The 19,117-nt window shown below is 39.7% G+C and overlaps 1 protein-coding gene across 1 annotated transcript in view; it reads right to left on the bottom strand.

The window, feature by feature from the left end:
* Positions 1-19,117, bottom strand: part of LOC310951590 (transmembrane protein 266-like) — a gene marked incomplete at both ends in the record, with an annotated part of 35,266 nt that overhangs the window by 3,736 nt on the left and 12,413 nt on the right. Inside the window, 6 exons of the mRNA XM_083919892.1 lie at positions 483-678; positions 2,627-2,742; positions 6,697-6,835; positions 7,007-7,063; positions 8,618-8,691; positions 10,525-10,679. Of these exons, the coding sequence (XP_083776018.1) occupies positions 483-678; positions 2,627-2,742; positions 6,697-6,835; positions 7,007-7,063; positions 8,618-8,691; positions 10,525-10,679 (737 nt within the window). The remainder of the gene's footprint in view (positions 1-482; positions 679-2,626; positions 2,743-6,696; positions 6,836-7,006; positions 7,064-8,617; positions 8,692-10,524; positions 10,680-19,117) is intronic.

The raw sequence follows: 19,117 nt of genomic DNA on the forward strand, positions 1-19,117 counted from the left end.
CAGATGGGTGTTGTGCGCGAGCACAGAGGGACTAAGAGCCTGGCCTCGAAGATGCTCCAGGGCTACTGCTCCAGATTAACTGTACACTGCTCTGGCATCCAGTTCACCTGATCTTACACCGTTAGAGACTTTTTGTTCCACATAATTATGTACATACTTTATGGTGCACCTCTCTCCTGGTTTGTCATGCTGCTTTCTCAAGCAAACACTGCACCTGGCATGGTGTGTATTCAAATTAGCTATATTTTTAATGCCAAAGTTTTATTTGTTGTATTTATTTTTAGTTTGTGAAATAGTGTCTTTAATTCTAAGCTACCCTCACTGTAAAACAACACAATTGTAGTCTTCTCTCTTACATTCTTTACAGTTTATCTGTATAGTATGTATGCCTGATCTCACAAAACCTAATCACTTTACATGTAGTGTTTTAAGTATCCTGCAACCCAGTCCCTAGAAACTCTGATTTAGAGACCATAGTGTACCTGCAGTAGCATGAGGCTCCATGGGGTTTCTCTGGCCGCCCTCATCGTCGGACTCTCCAGGAGTCAAGCCTTCTACAACCTGAAAACTCCTGCCCTGTTTGCCCCATACGTGGTGAATCTGCATGGCTGCTTCACGTTCTGCTGCAAGGTCCAGATCCTGCTGGGCCAGATGGGCCCTCAGCTGCCTGATCTCAAACTGGAGATGGTTGTATGCATAGAAAAAGAGAGGGAAAGCAGTTGGAAGGAACAGCAAAAGTAGAAATGAATTTTTTTTAAAAAGGATGAGTGAAGAGGACAGGGATGGAAAAAGGATAGAAAAGGCAGGAAAGAAAAGACAAGAGGGAGGAAAGAGGAGAAGGTAACAGAACCAAGAAGAAAGAAAGAGAGAGAACAAGGAAAGACGGGAGTGGCAAAGATACAGGATCAGGTGAAAAGGTGAGAGAACGAGGGAGGGAGACAAAATGTAAGCTGAGTCTGCACACATTTCAATACAAGAACGTTACGTTGATAGCATAACACAGGGAAAACACAATTTTCAGCGTAAAATAAATGTCAGACATACAGTATAAGCATATGCAAACAAAGCTCATAGAAAATAGTTATAGTTATATAGTAGAGTTGGAATCAGTGTTCAGATTTTCAGCAGTCACCAGTTGAGTGAATGATCTAATTACATCTTAGGTAAACTGTATGCCTCCCTGATACACAGCTCTCATGTCTCTCTGTATTGATGTCAGGTGTTTTGGTCTGGAGAATGCAAATAACCCATTTACACTAAAACATTGCATCAGTGAATTTTGTAAAAGATGTGAACACAAAATAAGCGACCTTTTACAAATTATACATTAATTACTTTTGTTCCAAGTGAAACATGTATTCCTAATATGCCTTCAATTAAAAATAATTTTTACTGCCTATATCTATGAAGAGCAATTTGACTGACAAGAATTTTTTGAAAGGATCTGATCATTCCCATTATGAGTAGTTAGCGATGTATGGTCTCAGAAATGGTAATGGTAAATTAAACTCTTTATCAATATTTATTGATAATGGTGTGCATTTTTCCATGTTATGAGGAATCATAATGAATGTGTGGAAAGACATGACCTGTTTGTAGGGTGCTGCTGCCCTCCTCTGGTGGAAGATGAAATGACAGTGTAACATGGACTTGTGTGGCCTCAATCCGACCAGACCAGTCCTCAGAAACATCACACATTGCGACGTGAGAAAAGGAACGTCTGTAGTAATATCCTATAGGTTTGTGAATTCAGGTACATTTTATGAAATTAAAAAAAGGAAAACTACTAAAAGACGGAAACGACCAAAATATACAGAGAGCTACTAAAGAGCCAAAGCCACACCACTGAAGACACACGTGCAAGTTAGTTGCCCTATTGTAATGGAAATGCAAATCCCTGCTGTGCTGGGCTGTCAGGGAAAAGTCAAACCGAGCCGAGCCGAGGCAGCCCATGTGTATGGAAAAACAGCATTAGTGTAGTAAGCCATTTACCATGACATGTTTTTCTTTTTTTCTTTCTTCAAAAACAGGATGCCTATATGACTAAAAATTAACAATTTACTGTTAACTTTGAAGTGACTCTATGGTTTATGAGAAGTGAGAAACTTCTACAACTACACTGGAACACTTTCACTATTGGCATACAATATAAGCCTACAGTAATCATGTGTGACTATGTCCAAGCTGTGCCCAAAAGTGTTATTCTCCTTAGTTTCTGCCTTTTGAGTATAACACCCATTCCTTTGGTTAAAATGAGTCTGTAAAAGTTTGGACCCTCATGCAGAACCGAGGCTGTTGACAGATCCAATAGTGTCCAGTGTAAAAAGTGTAAAAAAGCCAATAGAAACATTTCAGCAGCATGATCCAACCATTTCTCCAACCATATATAATTCATTATATGTCGCAAATACTCAGCTCAATACTCAAAATATTGCTGAATGCACAACTTCTGTCTCAGTCCTCACTTCAAGGTTGTTGGTAGGTATCTGTGTTTGGTTGCGCATGGGGACCCATATGCTGTTTTGAGTGGATGTGCTGAATATTTTTTTTCTATTGTAATTTTGTGGACGTATATTGGGAAGTGTAAGCCTGGGTGTGAGGTTAAAGAAGTAGTTTTAGTACTCACAGCCTGTTCCTGGCAGATCTGAGTGAGACGCTCCAGCTGCTCCTCTCTTACAGCCTTGGTCTTCTCACACTGCTGGATCTCCAATTCCATCTCAACTTTGACTTGTAGCACATACGCTAACATGGAAGAGGTTGGGGGGTTGGGGTTTAGAACATTTTAAAACAAAGACAATAATCATTTTTCAGATCACAAAAATCAGAAAATGATTGCCAGGCGTGTTAGGAGGCATCAAAACTTAGTAAGAGAGAAGAGCTTCTCAGATAAGACAGCTGCTCAAGGTATTTATGGTAAAATACCTTGAGACATCAAGGTCAAAGGTCAGTGTTGGTGGACCATTATCCTTTGCTCCATATATGTCTGTCATCACATATGCAAACCTCATTAATTACTGGTTACCAGTAACTCTATACCTGTACTGAGTGAATTTTGCAAAGTGCTGTAAATGTTCAACAGGGATCTTGATTCATACTAATTTGAGGTTTTTGCAAAGATTTTGTATATTTTCTGCCCAGATTGACAGTAAACCTCTCATTCTACTTGCTGTAAAAAGTATTTACTGGGTTGACATGTGCTGCATGTGCTGTATACAACATCTGGAAAAACCAAAGTCACAATGGTGGATTTGTCTTTAGATAATGGAGTAGTTATGGTGTCATTGGAACACAACATCTTGTTGTCAGGGCAAGAGTTTGACTTTAAGTGAGAATTTATCTGGATGTTGGCTGGATGAGTTTCTTCAGATTCTTTCATTGTGTTTTCTGAGCTGTACTTGTCACTTCTTCACACTACATTGTTGCGCAGTACTTTGGCTAGCCTTGAATCCATCCCCCTTTTTTCATATAACCTCTCCCATCACTCACTTTTTTTTCTCCACACAAAACTGCAACTGATACTTTTTAATATTATGATTAAATGATTCCTGGCAAAGTATAGAAAATATAATGTGTAGCAATGCAGGAACTGATGCATCAAACACTTAAATGTAGTTGTCATCAATCAGTGACTCCACCTCTTACAATCTGACTGCACACACTTTATTTTTACATGACACACTTTCTGGAGCAGGATGGGAAGGGGTACCTAAAAAAAGGAAAGTGAGAGTAAATTTGGATACCTGTTGTCATCACAGGTGGCAGACAGTCAGTCCCTCACACCTCTGTGTGATCACATTTGTAAGCCAGCCACATGATATCACACATGGAAATCATGTGTATCCTGATGGGGGACTGTTGTTATGGGCAATATATAGAGATGAAACATAATCACTATAATTATACTCGTCCTATTCCAATATCTCTGCTGCTGTGATTGTGGCTCTGAACTATAACAAGACTAAACTGTCTGCTTTGTCAAAACACAAGGAGAAGAATGACACAGCCATTTTGATACTGGGGGACACACATCCTAAAAGTTGGGACATCAGATGGGGCAGCCCAGTCAGAATCCAAACAGGCATGAAAAACTCAATCACAGGTTCATTATTAAGCTGCACAATGTGCAGAAATAATACATTTGTTATCCTGCATATTGCATCTGTATCAATATGCCGCATTACTGACAACTGCTGGTTGAACATGCATAACCATGTAGTTGAGTCCATGACTTAGGAACTAACACAAGGCCCCGATCCGTTCCCTCCTCTCACCTGGGGTCAAGTGTTTTACTGCTGTGTGACATTATGCACCAACCCACAAAACCCATTTCCTTGCATTTACAGTGAGAGTGATGCAGGACTTTGCATGTATCTGTTTCTGTCAGTATTTTGTATATTGCCTCATCGCCATTCACTATTTATTATTATGGAATTTGGTGACTTTGTTGAAATGGATCTATTTAAAGCCATTATAACAACTATCACAATAATTAGTTTCATTGTCTTCATATGAATTTGAAGATGGAAAGGACGACATTTAACACTTTAGTATTTTTTAACATCTATTATCTATCTACATCTATTTTCTACATGTTTGGGAGTTTGCTATGTCCCACCTGACATATCACTCTTCAAATAAGTTCAGCTTTCTAGTCCTTACACATTCTGCTGCAGTTCCCTCCTCTGTTATTTCCACTCTCATCGGACTGGCGCAAACGTCGCCACTTCATACGTCAAGCTAATTCTGCGAGAGACTCAATCCCTCTCCTACGATAACCAAGCCGGTACCTCAGCTGTTCATTTATTGGTTTGAGTGTGATTTTTTTCCTCAGAGGTATGTTGCTGACTGCCTAACAAGGAAACCCAATCACTCACAAATATCAAATCCAACAGGTCGAGGTGCACGGCGGGAAAATCACAAGTTCATTCCCTGGAAACCAACACCGCAGCTGCATTTTAAGAAGCAGGAAACATGCTCCTGCTGAAAATGCTTTACCAGAGTAAATCAATGATGTTGAAAGCTGTATTGTATTGATTTCTGAATGATTAAGCATGTCCCTTTTTTTCAATATATATGATTCATTACAATAATATACTAATATATGATTCAGATCCTGAAATCACCCAAGACAGAAATGTCTATTTAGGGGCTTATGATGTATAAAAATAATTCTAAATTAATAAAAAACACAGTTTTTTTTTCTATTAAGACAGTAAAAGAACCATCTGTTTGTAATGTGGCTATACCTCATTGAGGCTGAATAATTACAACGAGTAGGTGATTAAAGGGGGGGATGAGGAGAAGGGAAAATGCCATCCACCTTGTTAGCAAAATTACCAAAATGCATTCCCTTTGTCAATCTGCCATCCCCTCCCCTAGCAGAGAGAGTGCAAGGTCAGTGGGGTTGTTTAGTTGAATATGTTAGTCTAGTCTGCCTGAATCTGATCCTTTATCTGACTGAGGTTTGTGCAACTTAGAATGTATGGCCCCGGCCATGGCTCTGAAATATCAGTAGCCTAACCTTACTGTGTATTGGTGAATCTATGGTGTTGTCCGTTGTGCTGAAGTAGCATACAGCTATTAAAAGGGCAACTTTTCCCCTGCCCTTCTGTCAGTCTTGTCTTGGCTCTATCGAATTCCATCTCCTCTGTTAAAAATGAATAAAATCACCTACTGAGCACCACAGAATGACAGGTAACTATTAAGTACAGATTCAAAGAAATTGTTTTATTTTTCAGGAAGCACACTTATTCCCTTTCTGGCAGAGTTAGATGAGAAGATCAATATATACATTAGGCTACAGCAAACCACCAGTTAGCTAAGGTTAGCACAATGAGCGTAGCACAACCTCCCTTGTTTTTATACTTTGTTCTGATGGATTAAACACGCAAGATAATAAGCAATATCACACGACAGGGAGGGATGTTGTTCTGAATATCAGATCACAGAGTGCCGACAATAATCACAGTAGTGATTAATAATTGAAAGAAGCTGTCAATCATAATGATTGATAATTGAAAAGAACAATTATCTGTATATTTAATCAATTCTTTGCAATCAATGTGTTAATTTGTGAGCTTTACACAGAGCTAGGCTAGTTGTTTCACACTGTTTCCAGTGTTTGTACCTACATAGCTAAGCTAACTGCCTCATTTAACTTCTTCAGAAAGCAAATCAGGGTATTTCCTAAAACTGCAAACTATTGCTTTGAGTGGAATTATCAGGGGGAAACAGCCCTTTACTCATCCACTGTCTCACTGGACATGAACAAATGGCATACAGAGTTGTGTGGTTTGTGTGCAGCTGATCCTGTATGCAGTGAGAGGCCCGTGGTGAGGGTGACCTCTGAACAGATATCGAACCGGCTTGCATTAGCGTAGGGGAGAACAACTACTATATTCATTATGGCCTCTCTGAATCTACTTAACCATCCCCTTACAATCAATACAAGTTAGAGAAGCAGAGTGGCAGCAATTTACTTTGAGGGATGATCAATAGCTACATTGCTCTGAATAGTAAATTATTTGTATAATCATGGAGAGAATGGGCTCTTTCAAGGCTGATTTTTATGCATCTGTGTTATCCTTTAGAGTTAAGAAAGATTGGGTATTTCCTGGAGTTGCTCCATGAAATTAATCGGTCTCACATTCAGGCCTCTTGATAAGACAGCTTTGATGGACACAAGTTCTGCCTCACCATCAATGATCCTCTTGACCCTCCAGATGCGTAGAGTGATGATGAGGCTGATGGCATCCCAGGGGCTGCTGGGCCCGTTGGCCACCGTGGAGGCCACCATGGGGGCCAGAGACAGTACGATGACAGCACCATCAAACACCTGAGAGGTCGTACACATGTGTTATGTTGAACTATTTTTACTGCTATTAAGTGTAGACTCTTGGGGGGGAAATAAGATAAATAAATATATAAAGTATTGTAACAGGTGGCCAAATCAAAAATACACTGACAGAAATGAAAAACTGATCATCAAGACAACACTAGCACTAACCTCAACTTTGTTCTCTATGTAGTCCCAGATCCCGAGCACTACAATTCTGAAGACAGTCTAAGACAGACAGAGAGAGAGATAAAAGAAAGCATTAAAATAGATAGCTGAGGGAGTATGCAGATACATCTAAAAGGCTCTTGTGATATTCTTAGTCTTTTGAGTTTTCATCACATCCAGCACCCATTGTCAAGATGTGTGAACAGACTAGAAACTGAGAAGAGACCTGTGCAGTACAGTTTTCTTTTTCGAATAGAAGAAGAAGAACTACACTAGAATAATATTTGTAAATGGTAAGTGGACTGGGTTTATATAGCACTTTTATCCAAAGTGCCTTACAATTTAGCCTCTAATTGACCCATTCACAAACACACTCACACATGGAAATCGCAAGCTACTATGCAAGTTGTTGGCCAACCCTCCGGTGCAATTTTGGGGTTCAGAGTCTTGCCTAAGGACACTTCGACATGTGGACAGGAAGACTGAACTGCCGACTCTGCAATAGGTGGACAACCAGCTACTGAGCCACAGTTGCCCCATATATATCACCCTAAGTCCAAAATATGACTATTTGATTAGTGTAAAATATGTACACACATACAGAAGATCATTGATTTACCTTTTCCTACAAACCTGATCCTTGATCTAGACCTATTACACACAAAAGAATAACACAGCACTTGTAATCCAATCACCTATCAACTTCTACACTATGCTCTGCAATGCTGTAGGTAGTTGAGCTGGGCCATTGATTTACACTCCAATTAGCACAGGGTGTCATGTACGACTGGTGTTGCTAATCCATCATCCGGAGCGCATGTTGGACAACAGCGCTGGTGTCAAATGAGAAATGTAGTGACTCCGCCCACACGTTTGAATCCTGTTGTCTGATTGGTGCAGACGGTCTGGCTGGTGATATGCTACATCTATCTTACACCATTCCCAGATGACTCTTCTTCTCTGATATCAGTGAGCGAGGTGTTTGGATGGATTGTATCACTGTAACCCCATCCCCACTGCTCATTAAGCTCAGCTTTAATTATTGCTCCTGCTGGCTCACTGGTAATTAATGTTTGGTCCAGGGCATTGGGGCTGAGGCTGTCAGGGTAATTGGTTTGCACTGGAGTGGAGGCCTGTGGGCCAAATTCTCCCCTTTCCATTTTGTTTTTCACAATTCTCAAGTGATGATAAGACATTATTATAGCGAACAATGGCTCAAATTTTATTAAGACTAATTACAATTATGGTTTACACAAAAGACATTTCACTGGCCATCCAGCCTCAAGATAGCATTTCTGAAGCCGAAGCTGAATCCTGACAAGAGGATAAAGGAAATTAATTGGCAAACACGTACTCTAGTTCCTAGTTCCCTCAGGCCTGTACCTGGTTTGTATTGCTATAGACAGGATACAATCTACAGTTAAAGAAAGTTTAGTTTTGTTCAATTTAGTTATGAATTAAAAAGAAATGTGATTTCTTAGTTCAAATATCAGGGGTTTCGTGCTCATGAAGAACTCCTGCAACCATTTAAGATCATGCAGGAGATCAAAAGCAGAAAGGTAGGAAAATAACAGAATGAGAACTGTATGAGAATAATATACGTCTATGTCTTACCTCTGAAAAGAAGAGTGACAGGATGATAAGGCTGATCCAGTGGATAATGCTTGCAAATTGAAAAGCATTGGAAACTGTTGAGAGAAGAAACATGGACAAATATGGACAAACGTTAACTTGCAAACTTCTAAAGAGGACCATGCAAGAGACAATACAAGAAAACAACGTGTTCTTATATCTATGAGGTGAGCAAATTCATTTAAGTTTATAAATGAATGAAAAAGAAAAATTCCTTTGGGTACCTTAGCTTGTATCTTTCAAAAAAACAGTTTCCTGACATTCAGACCAAATATAATTCTTTATATTCTGATTTGAAAAGAAAACGCTTCCTGCCTGTATTCATTTTTAACTTTAACCCACACCCCACCTACCACTGCTCCTGTCCAGCAGAATTTCTATTTTTTCCCATATCTCAGGGTCCATCCATGAATCCACAGTACCAACTCTTATAGATCTACCCATGTCCTACGCCACTAAGCACTCACTCCTGCCTTATTGCCCACTACACTGTTTGTCTCTCAGGAGTGTCAGCAGACAATGCACTGGATTGCAATAGATCTGAAGTGACTAAAGTCCTGCAGTCAACGCAGCGAGACTCAGGTATCATCAGAGCTGGATGCTGGCCAGTAATCGATGGGGACGTGTGCCTGCTGCCATTGACAAGAGTCTTGGTTCATTATCACTTTCCTCCATCACTCTCCATCACAACCACTTACCATCCAGCACCACCAGCTCCCCTGTGACTGGCAAGAATACACACAGCAGTGATGGAAAGAATGGACACTAAAGGCATATACTGTATATGGATGTTTAATGAATATATCACTTGATTCTTATGATGATTTCTACAACACTTACAACTTCAGACATGAATCTTTGTAAATGACCCTACGGTATGTACTGTAATGAAATATGATGAGGGACTTAATTCAAAGTCACACTCACATAGAATAATAGAGTTTCTCATTGTTAAAGTATACAGTGTGTTACTGTTTATTTAACCTTTATTTAACCAGGAAAAAGATTTAAAATCTTTTTTTCAAGAATGTCCTGGTCATGTCAGGCAGCAGCACAAGTTACACAGTCTCAGACATAACACAAACACATAACAATTAAAACAAGTAACAAGAAAGAAACAACAGTCAGATTTGAGATATTATAACATAATACAAGATTCAAAACGTCTGGAGCCAGATGTGATGGCTTCCAAGTATTTTAGCATCATTTTAAATGTATCCAATGAGACCAGCTCCAAAGATTTAAATTTTTTAAACTGGTTCCAATCAGAGGGAGCAAAAAAGTTAAATGCCCTTTCCCCAGTTCAGTATAGACTTTAGGGACAGATAGAAGGAATATGTCCTGGGAGTGAAGACAATAACCGCCAATATTGTAGACCTACATCCTTCAAAAAATCTGACTCTGGAAAGTAACCAGTAAGTATAGTATGAATGTAAAAAACACAATATTATATAAAAGCCAGGACCTTTTTACTGTGATGTGCCCTTCCTTACAGTACATCTCCTTATGTAGACCATAATAAGGTATAACCTCTAAACCAAGGGTCAACAGAATTTATAGAATTCTAGGACTATTAAGAATAAGAATGAGAATACACATTTTAAATTAAAAAAAACAAACACTCTTAACTTAATCTGACCCTGTCGACAGGTAGGTAACAGTGCAGGAACCGCACCAGTGGAGTTAAATGCTCAAGGACACTAAACTGTCCACTGCTCCAGTGGAGCTGCTCCTGTGTGTTGCACTGGATGTTTTCCCAGGTGCTTCATGAACGTCACATAGCGTATTACTGGAGAAAAATAGCCTATGCATGCTCAGCAAACCTCCCCCTTGATAGAAATAAAGGTTCAAATAGGAGAAATGAATAAGCCTCCATGCACACTATTTACATTGTAGGAGTTTGGTGTCTATGAGCAGCTCCAAAGAGAGGAAAAGCACCACCAGGATGACGCAGGCCACCAGGATACAGTTGAACCCAGCGCTGAGCAAACAGACCTGCCACAGGGCCACTCGACGACCGCAGCAGGGCTTCAGCCAGTTGGACCTTAAAAGAGTAAACACAAAGAATGAAGTAGGATTTTTAATACTAAGTAGATTTGTATCAATATGGCTTATTCCATTGCATTTCTAGACTACATAATAAACACAATAAAAATGTACTATATTTCATAAAAGTAGGGCTAATAGCCCTGATTAAAATAATAATTTAACTTTCATAGCCACACATTGAATCATTTGAAGGCAACGTATTGCCTATAAACAAACTATAAACAGGGTGAATAATAAATAATATTCCAGAATAGCATGTTTAATCTGACATGAGTGGATGCATATATGCTTGCATTGATTCCCACTTTGAGTACAATGCTTAACCATATCTCAGTGGCTTAATCTTGATATCTGGACTCCCTGACATGGCCAACAGAGGGTGGTAGTTTACACTTATGAAAGGTGATGCCTGTTTAATCCAAGCAAAGTTTGGTCCTGATGGCCGGAGCAAAAGGGTAAGGAAGTGTGGTCAGAGACAGCATTGACAGAGAAAGGGACAGTGAAGCTCTGTGAACTAGTGACTGGACCAGCAGCCGTAGGTGTGACTGGAATATTGATGGACTCCTTTTTACAAGGCAATGAAGGGAGTCACTGTAGAGGATGCTGCTTCGAGGGAAGGATTTCACATTCAGAGAAATCACTGGCCTGAGACACAAGTGAAAGTGTGACACATAAAAAAGATATTTAAATCAAATTAACATGAACCCGATGGTAGAAAAAACACAGTTGCTAGCAATCTCATGTCTGTCTTTAACATGCTCCAGAGAAAATAAATGGTTGTTGAACATTTTTAACCTCTATTTTGCCATGTACAGTAAGAATCCAGAATTTAGGCCAATAAAGTGTCTGGCAAGATGACTGAATACTATTTTGAAATAGTGGCTAGTCATGCAGCTACTACAAGGGCTGACAGTAGGAGATGAGAGAAACAATGCCTCTCACCAGCTGTCCAGCTGGAGTGGAAAGTTGGCTCTGCCCACTACCTTTCCTTTCTCCCCATGCACTGGCATGGAGGAGACAGACGTTGGCAGAGGAGTTCTCTCCTCTGATCATGTCTTCATTCCTTGGCGTGGTACTAATATGTGCTGCAACGGTGGCAAAATGGCTCCATTTTCACTGTGGCTTTGAAACTGATTGTGCTGCACTCATTACAGAGGATTCTGGATATTGTATCTGTTCTAATACCAGTTATAGCCTATTAAACCACATCATATTCTCACTTTATACTGTGGGATGAAGGTGCATTGTATCTTTGAGGGGAGTTTTTATGTACAAATCAATCAATAACTCAAATAATACTGGAATCAAAGAAATGGATCCATAAATACTTCATGTATTACTTCATGTTTACTGTGTAACTACTGTAGTACAAACCAAAACCAATTCATTTAGAGCAGGACTGTGATTAAATATATGAACTTCCTTCTACATCAGATCATGTCATGTCTGTACTCAGGATGAAATGTGGAGGAGAATTTCTCAGCTGGCTCTCAGTATAAGCTCATGAATACAGGCCAAGTCGCTGAACAAAACTATTCCCTGGGGGGTTTCACCTTCCCATTTCTGACACAACTTCTGTTCAATCAGTGGAAGAGGTGTGTCACGTGGCTCTCAATTTGATCAATGAGAGTTGAATTTTCAGACAACTTAAACAACATGTCAACAGTCAAATTTGAATTTCTTTCCTGTTTTTGACCCTAGAAACAAACATTTCTGAGGAAAGGATATCACTTAGAAATAAACTGCGGTAGATCACCTAGAGTAACATAATTAGCAGCAATGAGGGAAATGTGTTCAGCTGCTGTTGAGTTGATCACTCCACCCTCCCATTTGTTTTTCAGAGGAAAGTATTCGTTTAAGGCTGGCATGAGCAGAGCCACAAGCCTGTAAACAATGCACAGCTAATCTAATAAAGGCATAATCATGCTGATAGCAATCATCTTCTTGGCTTTGGGTGGAGTGGCACAAATGTGCGGGCTCCAGATGGTGCAGAATCTGCTCCACCAGAGTCTTGGCGAGACTCTGTGGATGCCAGGTATCATGCCATCTTGAGAGCCAGCTTACATTCCATTCTATGTATACATATGTTTTAAAACTGTATATGTTAATACAGTGTATTATTATCCAAGAAAAGAAGAAAAAGCAACGTGTAAACTAGTGCATGTAGGCTCAGAAGGTCTTTGTGTCTGTAGCCTGCCATGACCAACTGAGCACACAACTACAATCCTTTTACTAAAATGAACTATTAAGTGTCCAGTCACATATATTCTCAATATTAATTTCATCAATTCATCTGCAGCTGTTAATTTCTCATGCATGCCAGCCACACCCTACAGCATATGTTCCTGAATATATAGGAACTACAAATCAAGCAAACGCAAGCTGCTAAATCACATCCCTGATTCCTCCTGAGGCATTTGTACGCCACCTAAAACAAATGAATTGGTGAGATGCAGTTGTGAAAATTAAGGCGATTCTATTATTAAACCAAATAAAATCTGGCAATGAGAAATGGATAAAAATAACCATTGTAGGCAACAATGTCAGAGCACTTCATATTTGAGTATGTAATAAACTGAAGACATGATTTCTTCACTGGGAGACTTAAAGCATTTAAGTTTTTGTTCATGGAACCATTAAACAAGAAATATAAAGTATTGTTTCTTCATTTAAACTGTGAATGATCCCTTTCCATTCAAATATTCACTGACTTGTCCACCAGAGCAGTTGGAATTTGGTGCCTTGCTGAAAGCCACCTTTACAGTATTGAAGGTGAGGAGAGTTACTCATTCATCCTCTCCACCCACGTCCTCCATGAGACTGTGGACGCTTGGGATTTGCACCAGTCAACCTCAAGTAATAACCTTCTCTCACCTTTATGGATTTGTGGCTCCTCCTAACAGCACACAGCAAAGTCTCATTTAATATCATCAGATGTGATTATATGATTATATGTAATAAATGGAATATTCAACACTGTGAGAATAGTAGGTCGTTTGGAGAGAGAAAAAAAGCTGAAGAAGAAAATCTGTGCATTTCAGTCATCCTAACATTTCACTGGTTCAAACAACTGCCATTTCCAGAGGTTATGGTTAAGCAAACGTCCACCATATGATTAGATAGACCATCAAAGTGCATCTTGTCAGAAGATTTCATGCTTCAGTCAACTGCTGCAGGGAAGCAAAAAATAAGAAAAAAATACCAGAACAATAAACTAAAATGAAGCGTTAAATGTGTAATGCTCTTTTCACAAACTTTGTAAGGGTACGGTCTCCTCAGGCTTTAATGGCTCTAGGATTCATGTCATAGTGCAGCCAATCACAATAAACACCATTCAGGAAAAAAAATCAACTTTTGGAATCAGTTTACTATTTCCCTCTATATACCCCCAAAGCAAAAACCTGATGTTCAGGTACATTGGGGTCTTGAGTCAAAGTCCTCTTGAAGCACCCTTTATTTTTTGTCTGGAACCAGTGACTTCTTGAACTGCGATCCATTCCACAGTGTACATAAGTAGTAGTACCTACTCCCTGTTCAAGGTAACCTCCCTCGACAACATTTCTCCATTCGGAACAGCCTGCAATGTAACTAACACAAACTAACACTTCTTCTGTGTGTTTACAACACATGAACAATTTTGAATCTTATTAACATAGCCGAATACCTTGTGCAATCCACTTCACAGGGAAGTACTAGGCGATCAGATCGCACCCCAGCTGGTTGCCTGGTTACCTCATGGAAAAGACAAGATGGCAGGCCATTATTGCTCCCAGCCAATATATACTGTATAGTCCAGTGCATATGTGTGCATATATGATTACCAGCTGCGACAGCCATGCTGGTATTGTTTTCATCTTGTGAGTCTGTGTGTGTGTTTGCTCGAGTGTGTCGTCATTGCAAAATGTGGTCCTGGAAAAAGCTACTGCAGCGGGAACTACCACAGAGGCAACTTTCAGTATTTTACCAGGTCTTAATAATATGTTTGTCTGTAGATTTGTCTGTGGACAGATTTTATCACTGCAATAAAGTCACAACCGTGCAAGAAGCATCACAAGACTTTACAGGTGTGTTGTTAAGATCAAAATGAAAGTTAAGTTTAAAGATGGGTGTGGTCCGAACAAGGAGGCAGGACGTACACTGGTAGGAAGAAGGGAAGGGGCCATTAGCCCCCCTACTTTATGTCCCTTGCCCCGATTTGGTATCGCTGCCGGTGTTATCCCATCGAAAGATAGTCTCTAGTCTTTTGCTTTTTTTTTTCACCTCCTGGCGAAGATCAAATTCATCACCTGAGGATATTTTAATGAGTCAACAAGGCAATAAACCTATGTGTTACACTCTGCCCTGCCTTGATAACTTTCCTCTTCACAGGGTAACTGCACTTCACAAGCAAAAGCATCGCACATGCTTGAACGCACAGATGAATAAGGGATGTGAGTTCACAGGCAGTGTGAAGACTCAGTTTGATGCGTTAGACAAATAGGCTAAACTCAGTGAATGTGTGTGTCCTTACTTCATGTCTTTCCAAATCTAGCCCAGCCCAGAGGGGACGCAGTCAGACACTGCTGGTGACACATGCAGTATATTAATGAGTCTTATTAAAGCAACAGAACAGAAGCAAATGTTGTTTCTCTGACCCGCTCAGCCCTGACGGCCTGACAGAACCACCTGGCCCAAGTCACTAGTAGACACGCATGCACAGTGGACAAGGTCACCTCTCAAACTTCTACCTTTCAAACTCACTTTGGTTTCATTTTTCACAATCTAATTTTAAGTTTTGTTTTATTTTTTAAACAGTAATTTTGCTATTGTCATTTTGGTCAAAATGAACACGAACACAGAGCCCAACTGTTTTTTTCTCCATTCTCTCTCTTTCCATATCTTTATCGCTGCTCCATTCTCTTTTTTTCTGTCCACTCTTTCTTTCTTTACAACAGTTTGTGTTGAGCAGGTTGATATAGCTGTCACTGTTTCCCACTGCTGGTGAGATTGAGTGGAGCTGGACAGGGAAACAGAGGGCGGGAGATTAAATCAGGGAAAGTAATCGATACCAGCATGTTGAGTGAGTCACCAAACACTAGGACTGTCAGACTCACAGCACCTGATGGTCTCATCAGATAAAGTACTCCACCACAGTGGAGGTGGTTATATTGCTTCAACATTCATTCATCCTTAGTCCAATAGACAGCAATACCGAATAAGTCAGTTCACTCAAACAGTGTGCATAGTCCAATTCTAAGTTTTTATATTTTTTATTTAACTATTTCTACATCTCATCACAGTTTTTCTACATTCTACAAGCAACTTCAAGAAAATTGGAGCACTGTGCAGTTTCTTGATATAACATTAGGATGAGTAGTTTTGTTTGGTATGTTGGTGAATTTATGCCTGTTTAAGATGAAATCTCCATACTAGATTTGTCAAATTTTAAAACTCATTTTAAAAGGTTTTAATAATTGAAGTTCCTATCTCTTATGAATTACTTGTTTGCCCTCTTCAAGACTGATAGGGTCCACTAAAGCACCCAGAGGGCACCCACACAGCCACTGAAAACATGTAAGCTTCGCACAGACAAACCCCAGCCGACCATTGGATTTAAACGCAGATCCTTTATTCCTAATTCATTCTTCAAGTTAAAATATTTATGGGTTAACTGTAACAGCCAAATGTATATATATTGTATAATATTTTAAATCCAAACAATGGGAGAAAGCACCCTGTACAGGAAACATATATAATTCCTTAAAATATTTTTCACTCACAACTCGTGAGTTTTTTTTTTCTTTGACTCTATTTTTGGCTAATCACCTGGGTTGCTTTGAAACTGGCGATGACAACTATTCCCGGGATGAGAGGTGCAGATGTGAACGTGGAATCGTCTCAACACTTTTTATGTTGTGTTGCTGTGCAAAAAGTGTGACCCCAGTGGATGGAACTCATTTACACCCATACTCAGAGAGAAAGTGAGAGAGATAAAACAAGATACTGCATTGTATTTAAGTTATCTAAATTCAGCGCTTATTGGAGTGCTGCAGGGATGATGTATAGAAATTAAGATCTGTGACTAACAACAGTTTTTGATACCTATATGTTTTGTTCAGCAAGATAATATTCGCAAATGATCACCGCTTTGATTTTTTAAGGGTAAATATAATCAGCAAATAGCTTACTTTATATGCAAACAAACTACACCAACCACTAGCTTCCAACTGATTTTGCTTGTAGGGTATGATGACGTTTGTCTCACTTAGCTACTTGTTAGCAACCACTTTTTTTAAATTCACAATTGCGGTATTTACTGACGTATTTTATGTCATAAGACCAAAAATCTGTTCTTGTGTTAACCGCAGACCTTATTTCAGGCATCTAACCAATAAACCCAATCCGAACTAGGAGGGGACCAGAAGTGCAAAACATTCCTGCAGCACTCCATTGTTTAGTTTAGTTTAGTTAAACAAGAGTCTACAGCCACATTAGCAGCTCTGTGAGCATGATCATTAGCACTAAAGACAAAGCTGATGAGAATGTTGTCAGTTTTGCGGGTTCTCTAAAGTCAGTATTCTTTATCCTCTGGGAACCATGAATGTGTATACAAGATTCTATGGCATTCCAGTTGATCAACCAACACAATCCTAAAGTAAACAGTTAGCATTAACACGTTTAAAGCTGCATTGGGTGATTTTTGACCACTAGAGTTCAGGAAATGACTCAAAAGGAAGTGCTAAAGGAAAGAGAAGAGAAGGTGCCGCTGCAAAAAGACCCTTTTCTTTCTGAAGGGAAGATTATGAGTGTCCTTTCAGGCAAAACCACAGAGTGCTGATGGTAAATTCAGTCTCACCTGACAAAGCATACACCAGGCAGACAGCATTCTGTCCTCCCCTAGAAACAAATGTGTCTCCAGCAGGCTCCACGTTTCAGCAACTGATGCACATACACTCACAAGCACATACATACACAATGCATTATGCTAAAGCAAGCGTGGAAAAGGGGGAGTACCAACTAAGCGTAAAATTAATTCTGAGTTTCCCTGATGCTGTCTGACTGCAGGTAATTAATTTTACATTTGAAAGGTTCCCCATCACCAACGCCTGTGCACCACTGATCGTAAGACATCAGCAGTGAAGAGGCAAGTCCCAAAATTCCTGCAGCACTTTCAGTGGAAAAAAAAAACAAAAAACAAAGGAACAAATGACTGACCCCGGAGTGAAGATTTAAATCTCTGAGGTACTGACTTCTGCTCAGATAGAGGAGCTTTTTTTTTTTAACTTTCACTCTGGCAAAAGCTAAAAAGAAATGTGACAAGTGAATTATTACTATGTAGTATTTACCTTATGCATCAACCGTTATCAAGCATGTCGTTCATTTATGTGTGGCAGTTACAAAACAGCTTCTTAGTTTCACTCAGTAACAACCAAGCCCCCACCACAGCGACTTCCTCGTTGATCCAATAAGGACGTGCCAAAAATTGCAGTTTGCCAAGTGGCAACTAGTGGCAGGTTTCATAATAAAGCAATTTCTCATTGACCCCCATGTTAAACAGGCTGTTTTCACAACATAATCAAACTTATTTAAGGCCTGATACAGAATCATTCTAGTCTGTATGTTTAGGTCATATCTCCATGACAACACTGAGGGGGGTGAATTTTTTGTACCAGGCTAGTTTTTATTAGTGGCCCTCACTTTGCCTCGGAGGTATACGTCAGCCAGATGGATGTATCTCCCTCCCCCCACCGTCACATCAATGGCCTTTTTTGGTCAGAGGAAATGAGGCGGAGTAAAAGTCTGACAAGATGGTGACTACCATGGGCAAGTACGATTGGATCAAGTTGAGAGAACGCACCTTGGCGGAGAGGCTACGTCAATTTTTTTTATATAGTCTATGGTAACAGCCCGATACTGCAGTATTGGTAAAATACAAAAAATGTTAGCATATGGTAAGTAATTTAAAGTTTGATTGCAGCTTCTTTTTATAATCTGATCAAAATCCTGGTAAGAATGTATGTGTAAAGTATAATTTACATATAGGCACTCCAAACATTAAACTGGAAATGTACTGGAAATGTAATGGAAAGCACATTTCTATATCAATTCAATCCCGCTGGAACCTGATCAGCCATCTTGGTAGAAAGCCAATCAAACTACCTCTTGCTATAATAGCTTAAATAGGATACTGAAAGAAATGATGTTGCATACAACAAAAAAAGACATGATTTAGATTATATTGAACCTGCAGCTGGAGGTTTAAGTTTACCGTGAGCGTGCACAACACAATAAACAAGGGCAACTGGTGTTGAGCTTTTCATTCCCAGTCCTGTGGGAACGCTAGGGAAAGACTCATTTGTGTGTTACAAGGGGACAGGAAGGGCAGTGTGTGTGTGTGTGTGTGTGTGTGTGTGTGTGTGTGTGTGTGTGTGTGTGTGTGTGTGTGTGTGTGTG

Source organism: Echiichthys vipera (assembly GCF_963691815.1).
Source record: "Echiichthys vipera genome assembly, chromosome: 1".
In the NCBI taxonomy this organism is placed as follows: Eukaryota; Metazoa; Chordata; class Actinopteri; order Perciformes; family Trachinidae; genus Echiichthys; species Echiichthys vipera.